Source organism: Felis catus, chromosome B1 (genome assembly GCF_018350175.1).
Source record: "Felis catus isolate Fca126 chromosome B1, F.catus_Fca126_mat1.0, whole genome shotgun sequence".
Classification (NCBI taxonomy): Eukaryota; Metazoa; Chordata; class Mammalia; order Carnivora; family Felidae; genus Felis; species Felis catus.
This window is the reverse complement of record NC_058371.1, coordinates 119,372,765-119,385,180: the sequence shown is the minus strand read 5'-3', so window position 1 is coordinate 119,385,180 and position 12,416 is coordinate 119,372,765. Positions and strand designations below refer to the sequence as shown.

Here is a 12,416-nt window from a genome sequence, read left to right as displayed (position 1 = left end):
AGATAGTGTTATTTCTTCCTTTCCAATTTGGATGTCTTTTATTTTATTTTCTTGCTTAATTATTTTGGCTAGAATCTTCAGTACAATATTGAATAGAAGTGGCAAGACTATCTTGCTCCTTATCTTAGGAAGAAAACTTTGTCTTTCTGTCTTTCACTATTCAATAATATTAGCAATGGGTTCTCCATAAGTTGTCACACCAGGTTGAGGAAGTCCTCTTCTTGTCCTAGTTTGTTGAAAAACAATTTTATCACAAAAATGTATTGGACTTTGTCTAATGCTTTTTCTTCATCTACCAAGATTATCATGTAGTTATTTGTCCTTTATTCTATTAATATGGTATATTACATTGATTGACTTTCATATGTTGAACCAATCTTGCATTCTGGGATAAATCCCACTTGATTATGGTATATAGAGTATAGTGTATAGTGTATATACTGCTGGATTTGGATTGTTAGTATTTTATTGAAGATTTCTTTCCTTCTATACTCATAAAAGATAATAGTCTCTGTTTGCTTTTCTTATATCTTTGTCTGGTTTTAGTATCAGAACAAAACTGGTTTTGCAGAATGAGTTAGGAAGTGTTTTTCCCTCTTCCGTTTTTTGGGAAGAATTTGTGAAAGACTGGTATTAATTCTTCTTTAAATATTTTTTTTTAGAATTCACAAGTGAAGCTATCTTTGTAGGGGGAAGTTTTTTTATTATGAACTCAATCTTTTTAGTTGTCATAGGTCTACTCAGATTTTCTATTTCTTCTTGAGTCAGTTTATATAATTTGTGTCTTTCTATGAAAAGAACTTGCTGTTTCATCTAAGTTAAATGACTTACTGTCATACAATTATTTACAGTATTCTCTTATCAATCTTTTTATTTCTTTAAGGTCAACAGTAGTGTTGCCCCTTTCATTTCTAATTTCTTTTTTTTTTCTTGGCCAGTATAGCTATAGTTTTTTCAATTTTGTTGAGCATTTCAAAGAACTAACTTTTGGTTTTATTGACTTTCTCTATTGTTCCAATAAGGCCTTTTTTAATGTGCCAAATTTCTGATGTCTGCTTTATTTAACCGCTACAAATTGATGTTACAATTCAACCGAACACCTCAGTAGTTAAAGAACTTTCCTTATCTTAATTGTGAAGGGATATAATATTGTAGTTTAAAAGGCGGAAACTTGCTGCATTCATTGCCTGAGAACTTGGGCAAAATACTTAACCCTTCTGAGCCTGTTTACTCAACTATAAAATGAAAACAGTAACACAGATATGTTGTTAGGATTACATGAGAAGATATACAAAGCATCTCATGACTCAGGGCCAGTCATGTAGTAGATACCCAAAGATTTCTGACAGTCTACTAGCCTGGTAAATTACATGTTGCATATATATTAGTATGTAATGTACTCTATTAATAATATCACATTCATTTCCCTTCTTTACCCATCCCATTCATCTTAGAAGCTCAGCATGGCTTGGATCTTCTATCACATCTCAGTGCTGCTTACCAAACAAATAACTGTTCCAGGGTGGCAAGTATCATCAACACCTGGGCCTACAACATAGAATGCCTTTTTTCTCATTCTTGTGATCAAGTTACATGCAACACAGGAATATAAAATGGACCCTCAAGAATCTCTTGAGGTGCCTGGGTGGCTCAGCTGGTTAAGCGTCCAACTCTTGCTTTCAGCTTATGTCATGATCTCACAGCCTGTATCAGGCCCTGTACTGGCAGTGCAGAATCTGCTTGGGATTCTCTCTCTCCCTCTCACTGCCCCTCCCCCACTCATGCTGGCTCTGTCTCTCTCAAAATAAATAAACTTAAAAATATATATATGAATCTCTTAAGGATATCCCCAAGCATCTAGCCTTCATTGCATGCTCAACAAATATGTGAAGAACAAATGAAGGCACTAGAGGGAGCTATAAGCTAAGGGGTTAGTAAAGACTATCTCCAGCCCAGCTTACTCTCTGAGTCAGGCTAGTAAGAGGCCATGCTGGCAGAGTAAGTTGCCTTAACAGTTCAGAAGTGTTAGTACAGACAGTCCTCAAACAAGGCAGTGAGGCCTGTGTGACACAGCTTAAAAGAGTATGCCTAGGTAAGTAGGCTATTTTGAATACAATATAACAGGATAAGGTAGGAGATGGAAAGGTGAGGCAAGGTTATTTTGGAATATTAGAAGAGTTAAAGAAGTAAAATCCTAGGATACTTTTGCTGTTAGAAGATAAGATAGGGACAGATATAAATGTGAAGGAACGTACTGCATAGCTTTCTCAGCCAAGATTTTTCTGAAAGTTGCAAAAAAAGAATGCTTAATAGAATGTCTTAAAACATGGTACACATGCAGGTACCCTGTTCTTCAGAATAGTAGGACAGACAATGACAAAAAGAACAGCGGGTGGAAGTAGGAACAGAGAAAATGGACCTAAGAAAGGTTTTTATTTCTTTTTTAATTTTTTTTTAACATTTATTTATTTTTGAGAAAGAGAGAGACAGAGCGTGAACGGGGGAGGGTCAGAGACAGAGGGAGGCACAGAATCTGAAACAGGCTCCAGGCTCTGAGCCATCAGCACAGAGCCTGATGCGGGGCTTGAACTCCCAAACTACAAGATCATGACCTGAGCCGAAGTCGGACGCTCAACCGACTGAGCCACCCAGGTGCCCCAAGGTTTTTATTTCTAGTGCACAGGTCAAAGATGATTGTTCTAAAGTCAAATGAGCAAGGGAAGAAAGAACATTTTACTCTAACATTTCCTGTCTATCTTTCAGTCAAGAAAATCCAACATTAAAAACAAAAAAATCATAATTTTAATTTTTTTCATCTCAGATCCCACCTAGTACATCAGAAGCTTCCAAGGTAGAACTAACAAGGACAAATCCAATTCCAAGCCAATGCCTGATAAGACACCAGTGCTAGTTTTTTTTTAAGTTTACTTGTTTATTTTGAGAGAGAGAGAGAGCATGCAAGCAAGCAGAGTAAGAGAGAGAGAGAGAATCCCAAGCAGGCTTCATGTTGTCAGTGCAGAGCCTGACTTGGGGCTCAATCCCATGAGCCATGAGATCATGATGTGAGCCAAAATTAAGAGTCGGACGCTTAGCCAACTGAGCCATCCAGGTGCTAAATTATCAGATGAAAGCCATCACCAACAAAAACCAGCTCCTAACTATGTGCCTCTGATGCTAATGAGTTCAAAAAGAACAATTATTTCTCTCAGTTCTCTGAATGTGGTTTTGAGGAAGGGGCGCCTGGGTAGCTCAGTTGGTTAAGCATCTGATTCTTGATTTCACCTCAGGTCATGATCTCACAGTTCGTGAGATAGAGCCCTGCATTGGGCTCTGTGCTGACAGCATGGCACCTACTTGGGATTCTCTCTCTCTCCCTCTCTCTCTCTCTGCCTCTCCCGTCTGCTTGTACACACACTCTCTCTCAAAAAATAAAAGATAAAAAATAAAAATTAACTAATTAATTAACAAACTTAAAAAATTTTACCTTGAACGTGGTTTTGAGGAAATAGAATAAAGTAATAGTAATAGTAATAAAATGAACAGCTGGGAGGAGGACAGCCAGCATGAAAGACAGCAGCTGAAAAGGTTCACATGTGTATACACACAAATAAGGATCATCCTATTTCATATACCAAAACTGAGACACTTTTATAGAATAGTGGCTGTGAAAAGCTAATCATGATGAACTTCAACACTTTAAAAGGGACAGATATCAACTTTACCTTTTAACTTGTATTCTGTGAGGTAAGTTCACAAATTACACATCACACTGGTAAAACTTCCCTAACTGATAAGCTGATGGTTAAAACAATAAAATTCTCTTTATCGGTTTATCACCTTCCAAAAAAGAGTGTTCTTTTGGCTAACAGTTTTCTGCTTCAGCTTCCATCCAGAATTTTATGTTTTTATACAGGAGAAAACTGATGAGGGTGAGCAAGAGTCTGGATAAAAACTGGCATATTTTTAGGTGTTAAGAAGCAAAACTTAAAATGTGATCATATTTAACAAAAACCTCTAATCTACTTCAGATCAACTCATATGATTGGGATTAGGCTCCTGCCTTATCTCTCCAAACTTGAAACAAGTATGGAAAAAACATCAGATAAAAAAGCAGTGGCTTGGAGCGCCTGGGTGGCTCAGTTGGTTAAGCGTCTGACTTTGGCTCAGGTCATGATCTCATGGTTCATGAGTTCAAGTTCCACGTCGCACTTTGTGCTGACAGCTCAGAGGCCAGAGCCTGCTTCACATTCTGCGTTTCCCTCTCTCTCTGCTGCTTCCCCACTCACACTCTGCTTCTCTCTCTCAAAAATAAATAAATATTTACAAAATTTTAATAAGCAGTGGCTTTAATATAGTCTTGTAGTTTTGATAGTTTCTTACAAAGTTAAACATAAATTTACCATATAACTGAGCAATTTCACTTGTGTATTTCAACCCAAAGGAAATGAAAATACGTGCACAAAGATTTGTATGCAAATATTCATAGTAGTGCTATTCATAAGTCAAAGATTGATAATAATCCAAATGTCCACCAACTGATGAATGTATATATAAAACATGGTATATCCATTACAACAGAATGCCATCGAGCAAGAAAGAGGAATGAAGTACAGGTACACGCCACAACATGGAAGGACTTCAAAAACAGCATGCTAGGGGCGCCTGGGTGGCGCGGTCGGTTGAGCGTCCGACTTCAGCCAGGTCACGATCTCGCGGTCCGTGAGTTCGAGCCCCGCGTCGGGCTCTGGGCTGATGGCTCCGAGCCTGGAGCCTGTTTCTGATTCTGTGTCTTCCTCTCTCTCTGCCCCACCCCCGTTCATGCTCTGTCTCTCTCTGTCCCAAAAAATAAATAAACGTTGAAAAAAAAAATTTTTTTTTTAAAAAAAACAGCGTGCTAGGTGAAAGGAGCCCGATGGCTGATGCAAACATCACACACTGTATGAGTCTAGTTATATGAAACGTTGAGAAAAGGAAAATCTATAGAGACAGAAAGGAGATTAATGTTTGCCTGGGGCTGAAGGTGAGAAAGGAAAGTAACTGCAAATAGGTGCAAGAGACCTTTTTGGAATGTCAGAAATGTTCTAAAATTGGATTATGGTCACGGCTGCATAACTTGATAAATATATTACACTTAAAATGAGTGAATCTTATGGTATGTCAATTATATCTCAATAGAGCTGTTTTAAAAAATAATCCAGTAAAGTGCATAATGGAGCATGTACGCCTCAGTGATTTTTATCATGTGTATACACCCATGTAACCAGCACCCAGATCAAGATATACAGCTTTTTTTTAGCACTCCAGAAAGTTTTCTTATACCCTTTTCTAACCATAATTCATCACGCCCTCCAAAACAGGGGTTACCACTAATCGATTTATCTAGTCTATACTGAAATGTCAGTGTTTCTTTTGCTCAACATGTTTGTGAGAATCATCCAAATTGATTCTGATTTCAGCAGTTTATTCTTTTGTATTGCCATGGAGTATTCCATTATAGAAATATACCATAGAATATATTTCTATGGTATAGAAATATGCCATAATTTGTTTATAAATTCTTCTGTTAGAGAACATCTAGGCTGTTTCCACTTTGGAGCTATTATGAATAAAGCTGCTATGAACATTATTTTAGATGTCTGTTGGCAGACATATGCACTCATTTTTCTTGGGTATATAGCTAAGAGTACAAATGCTGATTCAAAGAGGAAGCAAATGTTTAGCTTGGATAGAAACTGCCATAAAATTTTCCAAAGTGGTTAAAAAAATTCTATTCCTACTAACAATGTCTAAAAGTTCCAGGTGTCACACATCCTCACCAACAGCTGGTATTGTTAGTCTATTTAATTTTAGCCATTGTGCTAAAATGACATCGTGTGCCTTGCATAGGGGTACCCTGGCATGATTTCAATTTGCATTTCCTCGATTAAGAATGAAATCGAACACATTTTCATATATTTACTGACCATTTGGATATCTTCTTTGGTGAAGTGCCTGTTCAAGGTTTTTGTCCGTTTTAAATAGGTTATGTCTTTTTCTTGTTACTTTATAGAAGTTCTTTATTCAGAATACAAATCTTTTATCAGATACATGTATTACAAATATGGTTCCCCAATCTGTGGCTTGTCTTTTCCCTCTCTTAATTGTGACTTGATTTACAAGAGTCTGTAATTTTAATGAAGTCCAATTTATCATTATTTTCTTTCATAGTGATTTTTTTGTTTGCTTGTTTGCTTTGTTTTTTTAGAGAGAGAGAGACAGAGAGAGTGGAGGAGAGGAGCAGAGGGAGAGAGGGAGAGAGGGAGAGAGGGAGAGAGAGAGAGAGAGAGAGAGAGAGAATATTAAGCAGACTTCACACTAAGCACGGAGGCTCAATCCCATGACCCCAGGATCATGACCTGAGCTGAAATCAAGAGTCAGAGGCTCAACCAACTGAGTCACCCAGACGCCCCTCATAGTTAGTGTTTTTTAAATGTCCTGTTTACAAAATCTTTGCCAAGATCATGAAAATAAGTTTTTTTCCTAAAAGTGTTATTATACTACCTTTCACAATTGAGTCTCTGATCACTGACCAATTAATTTTTGTATATGGCATCAAAGGTCATTTCCTTAAATTCCTATAAAGATACCCACTCGATACAGCACTGTTTATTGATAAAAATATCCTTTCCCACAGAACTGCAGTGGCATCATCGCCATCATTCAAGTAACTATATTACACACAAGTCTGTTTCTGGACTCTATTGTGTTCTATTGTTCCATTTTGTCCTTGGGAAATGCTGTTGTCTTAATTACTAAAACTTTATAGTAATCTTGAGCTAGGGAACATTTTAATGCACAATTTGTTGTAGAGCTTTGTGAGCTGTTCTTTGTAAGAGAGGCAAATGCCAAGAATGTGTAAGAGAGGTGAATGCAAAAGCACTGCATGTCATCATGTATCTATTTTGAAGAAGATAATCTCCTCAATTGGCGAAATAAAAACTTGAGTATTTTTTCACCACGTAAGGCTTACAGACTCTACATGATCCCTTATGTTAACTGCAGGAACCTGTTGAACTCCAGAATGAAAATGCCTTACCTGAGTAAGGTAAATGGTATCTTTGAATGTCTGTAATGGATCTGTGTTTTTTGGGAGTTTGAAATGAAATCCAATCTGAAGCAGCATTTCATTATTTCCACCTGCATGATGTTGTCGATGAAGTGAAAATTCGCTGTTGTAAGACCAGTCCTTTTCAGATGAAACCTTTGGAGCAGAGAATAAGAGGTACAAATTGGGAAGTTAGGAGTGAAACAACATTTCTGACAAACTTGAAAAGTATTCTACATACTGGAAAAGAGCTCAAGGTTTGTTCTGCGACTCTAATTTCACAGATGTGAGATGTTTTTGCCATCATCCTTATTATTGGTGAAAGACTAGCCCTGTGCAAAGCTGAATCACAAATCCAGGACTTGGCATCTACACAGTCCTCTTACTCAAACCTTTAGAAAATTACACTTTGGCATTTCTGTCAAAAGTCTTGTCTTCTCAAAACATTATTCCTGTTTTTAAAACATTTATTATGTTTAGTTTTCAATGGCATTTTTTTTTTTAATGTTTATTTCTTTTTGAGACAGAGAGAGATAGAGCATGAGTGGGGGAGGGTCAGAGAGAGAGGGAGACACAGAATCTGAAGCAGGCTCCAGGCTCTGAGCTGTCAGCACAGAGCCCGACGCGGGGCTTGAACTCACGGACCGTGAGATCATGACCTGAGCCGAAGTCGGGCACTTAACCGACTGAGCCACCCAGGCGCCCCAATGGCATTTTATTTATTCAGGTAAATAAATTGTCAAAATTGAACAACGGACTGAAATCAGCATTCTGTTAAAACTGTCAATTCTTTAACAAAAATAAAATATCACTGCTGCGATGGTAAATGCTTTGCGGTCACTTGCTCATTTGTTTCTCAATGACTACTAAATATATTTGATCTATACATGTGTTTAATTTTTATATAGTTGAAGACACAAGCCAAACAATGATATTCTTTTCCCCTAATAATAATTTTTTTTAACTAGGCACAATTTATAGTATTTATTCCTTCATCTCTTGGAGAAGCTATCATCAGGTCAAAGTAAAAAACAAAAACAAATACCATGCATATGTTAATACTGTACCTTTTACAGAAAAATAGACCATAATTCTGACTTCGAGGCCTATGATTTAATGCTCTGTTAGCATTTGAGAAGGATAGAAGACAATTGTTGCCTACATTTGAAGACATCAGTTTTAATCCAAGTTACACAGAAACTTTGAAAAACATAGTCTACCCCACCCTCAAAAATCCTTGAAAATTAAAAATCTTGGGGCGCCTGGGTGGCTCAGTCGGTTGAGCGTCCGACTTCGGTTCAGGTCATGATCTCACAGTTTGTGAGTTCAAGCCCCGCATCACGCTCTGTGCTGACCGCTTGCTCGGAGCCTGAAGCCTGCTTCAGATTCTGTGTCTCCTTCTCTCTCTGCCCCTCCCCCGCTCATGCTTTGTCTCACTCTGTTTCTCAAAAATAAATCAATGTAAAAAAAAAAATTAAAAAAAATAAAAAATAAAAATCTTATCCCTGTTCACAAAATATGACTTTTAATTCCCTATAATCATTCAATGCACAGACCAGTCACCTTCAAAGGAAAAACATTCTTTAGGAATTTATTTATACTAAAATGTAAGTAGTGTACATTAGCCATGTTTAAAGTGGAAGTTTTTCCAAATTATTATTTTTTATTATTATGTCTATTTTTCAAAACTATTACCACCAGACAGTTTAGAGAACACTAATTGCTTCAGTTTCTTAAAATACAGGTATTAGTATTTACAGTCATCTTGTACACATTTGAGATGTACACACCTTTACCAGCCTTCCCCTGCTTTCAATGTTTCTTCCTTTCGAAAGCCTAAAACACACCTTCAGGCTTCTCAGCCCTATGATGGGTAATGATTTGAATGTATCCCACAACTGGTAAACCTGATCTGTTATGCAGAAAGCTTTCTAACTTGTAACAGCCATGGTTTGAGAGTCTCATACATTTCAGCTCTAACAATGTTATCAAAAGGAATTAGAAAGTGCCAGGTAGGGCTCTAATTGTTTTAAGAATATCGATTCATTTAGGGGCGGCTAGGTGGTTCAGTTGGTTAAGCATCTGACTGTTGATTTCAGCTCAGGTCATGATCTCACAGTTTGTGAGTTCGCGCCCCGCATCGGGCTCCTTGCTAACAGCACAGGGCCTGCTTAGGATTCTGTCTCTCTCCCTCTCTCTCTCTCTCTCTGTCTCTCTCTCTGACCTTCCCCTGCTCTCTCTTGCTCTTTGTCTCAAAATAAATAAATAAACTTAGAAAAAAAAAGAATATTAACTCATTTAATCCTCATAACAATCTATGCGTTGGTATTATTATCGCTCTGTTTTAGAGATGAGGCTCAGAAAGGTTCAGTGATTTGCCCAAGTTCCTAAGTTACTCGGCACAGTCCAGCTCCAGCTTCTAGTTCTTTAAACCTAGATGGCTCTGGAGAAAATAAAACTTTCATACAAATCCTATGGCTAGAATGGATTATATCAATACTAACAACAGCTTACATTTTATGGCCTGTTGCTATGTGACAGAAACTGCTGCTAAGTGCTTCAATGTATAAATTAACTTAATCTTTACACGTGATCACATGCACACACGAGTACCTGCATGTAGAAACACACTCAAACACATACACACACATTCTTTTTCTCTCTCTCTCTTCCCCCAACCCTCCCCTAAGAGGTATTTCACTGCTATTAAACCCAATTTACAGATGAAGACACTAAAACTCAAAATGATTAACTAATTTGTCCAAGGCAATATAGCTAGTGAGTGGCAGTTCTTAGTATTCAAATCCAGATCTGTTTATTCCATAGCCCAAGCTTTTAATCGCTGTGCAATGTTGATAATGGCCTGTTGAAAACATAATTATTTTACAAAGAAGTGATGCATCCCAAACTAGAAAGGGACATTTTAATTTTTTGTTAAATACATGAAAAAACTCTAAATAAAAGAACCTAAGCTTTATGTAAAGTTACTCTTTTGGTTTCCTTTATTTTCCCAATTACCCAATTCAACCTCAACTGAGCAATGTAACTCAAAAAGAGGTAATAACTAAATCAAGGATTCATAATGAACAGAACTTATAGAACTTGGCTTCACCTTTTCCTATTTTAAGACATAGTGTTTAGTATCTTTGAACAACATCAGGCATTTCACAAAAACACAGCGATTGCATTATTGTCAGGACGTAAATAGAAATGTTAACAGATTTAAGAAAAAGGTTTAGCAATTCATAACACTCACCTTCCTGAAATGTAGTGAAAGGAAAATGGATCAGCTCTGGCGTTAGATAATAAGTCTGAATCCACATATACTACTTGCTGTCTGGGGATAATGATGGAACTCTCACCCTCTAGTACCTTCGTTTCCTTCTTGGCCTCAAAGGGGGTTGTGGGGGAGATTACTGTTAAATGAAACAATGAGTCTCTGGTATAGAGCATCTGCTCAGTAAATATTTTTGCCTCTTTCATTCTTTCCTTCCTTTTCTAATACTTGTTCCTACCTGACTCAGGACACTCAACTCCATCCTCCTCCATTTTGAAACAAGAGTATTCCCCCAAAGTCTACCCCATAATATAGGAGTAATAAAAAAATAAGGGTAGATCTAAGGTGATAACATTATTTATTACAATTAAAAATACAACGTAACTTCAATGTGTAGAAGCAAATATAGTTGGGTGTAAGTGGCAAAACTGAGGGAGATTTTGAAATTGTCTTAAAATTTTGGGGGGTTACTTGACACAAGTGATAGGCGAGGGGAAACAAAAACTACAGGCACATGATTATTTCAGTAAATGAAGAAAGAACACACTTGACAAAATCCAACACCGTTTTTTTAAAAAATAATTTTTTTAACATTTATTTATTTTTGAGAGACAGAGATGGAGCATGAGTGGGGAGGGGCAGAGAGAGAGGGAGACACAGAATCTGAAGAGGCTCCAGGCTCTGAGCTGTCAGCACAGAGCCCGACGCGGGGCTCAAACCCACAAACCATGAGACCATGACCTGAGCCTAAGTCAGATACTTAACTGACTGAGCCACCCAGATGCCCCACCAATACCCTTTTATGATACAAGCACTCAACCAACTAGGAATAAAAGAGAACTTGCTCAACCTGAAAAAAGGCATCTACAAAAAACTTAGAGTTAACATCTTACTAAACAGTAAAAGACTCAAAGCCTTCTCTCTAAGATAAGCAATGAGACAAAGATGTCTGTTCTCACCATTTCTATTCTACGTTGTACTAGAGGTTCTAGCCAGGGCAATTAGTCAAGAAAAGTTAATAAATGGCATCCATACTAGAAAGGAGGAAGTAGAACTAATTCTATCCACAGATGCTCTTATACATAGAAAACTCTAAAGAATTCACAAAAACTAAAGACAGTAAGTTCTGCAAGGTTGCAGACTGTAAGTTCAATATAAAAAATCAATTGTCTCTTTATATACCAGTAATGAACAATTTGAAAATAAATTAAGAAAATAATTCCATTTACAGAAAGAATAAAACACTTAGGAATAAATTGAACTAAAGAAGTATACACTTTGTACACTGAAACTATAAAATTATGAAAGAAGACATTACATGTTTGTGGATCAGACTTCATATTGTTAGGATGGCAATACTTTGCAAACTGACCTACTGACTCAACACAAACCCTATCAAAATCCCAGCTGACTTTTTTGCAGAAACTGGGAAGGTGATCCTAAAATTGGTATGTCAGTGGAGGGCACTCAGAACAGCCAAAACAATCTTTAAAAGAAGAACAAAGTTGGTGGACTCACACTTCCTGCTTTCGAAACTTACTACAAAGCTACAGTAAGGATGACAGTGCATACTGGCATAAAAGAGACAGTTCAATTAGAAACAAATTGAGAATCCAGAAATAAACCTTAAAAGTTATGGTTAATTGATTTTGACAAAGGGGTCAAGACAAGCAATGGAGGAAAGAATAATGTTTTCAGTAAATGGTGTTTGGATATTTGGATATCCACATGCAGAAAAAAATGAACCTCATACCATATAGAATAATTAACTCAAAACAGATCACAGATCTAAATGTAAGAGCTAAAACTAGAAGACAACACGGGAATATAACTTTGTGATCTTAGATTAGAAAATGGTTTCTTAGGGGTGCCTGGGTGGCTCAGTTGGTTAAGCCTCCGACTTTGGCTCAGGTCATGTTTTCATAGTTCGTGGGTTCAAGCCCCACGTTGCACTGTGTGCAGACAGCTCAGAGCCTGGAGCTGCTTCGAATTCTGTGTCTCCCTCTCTCTGCTCCTCCCCTGCTTGCACTCTGTCTGTCTCTCTCTAAGAAATAA

The 12,416-nt window shown here is 37.3% G+C and overlaps 1 protein-coding gene across 5 annotated transcripts in view; it reads right to left on the bottom strand.

Annotated features, from left to right (window-relative positions):
- MANBA (mannosidase beta) overlaps positions 1-12,416 on the bottom strand; it is a 113,206-nt gene that overhangs the window by 14,543 nt on the left and 86,247 nt on the right. For all 5 annotated transcript variants that reach the window (XM_045056050.1, XM_045056049.1, XM_023252901.2 and 2 more), the window contains one exon: positions 7,076-7,240. In XM_045056050.1, the coding sequence (XP_044911985.1) occupies positions 7,076-7,240 (165 nt within the window). The remainder of the gene's footprint in view (positions 1-7,075; positions 7,241-12,416) is intronic.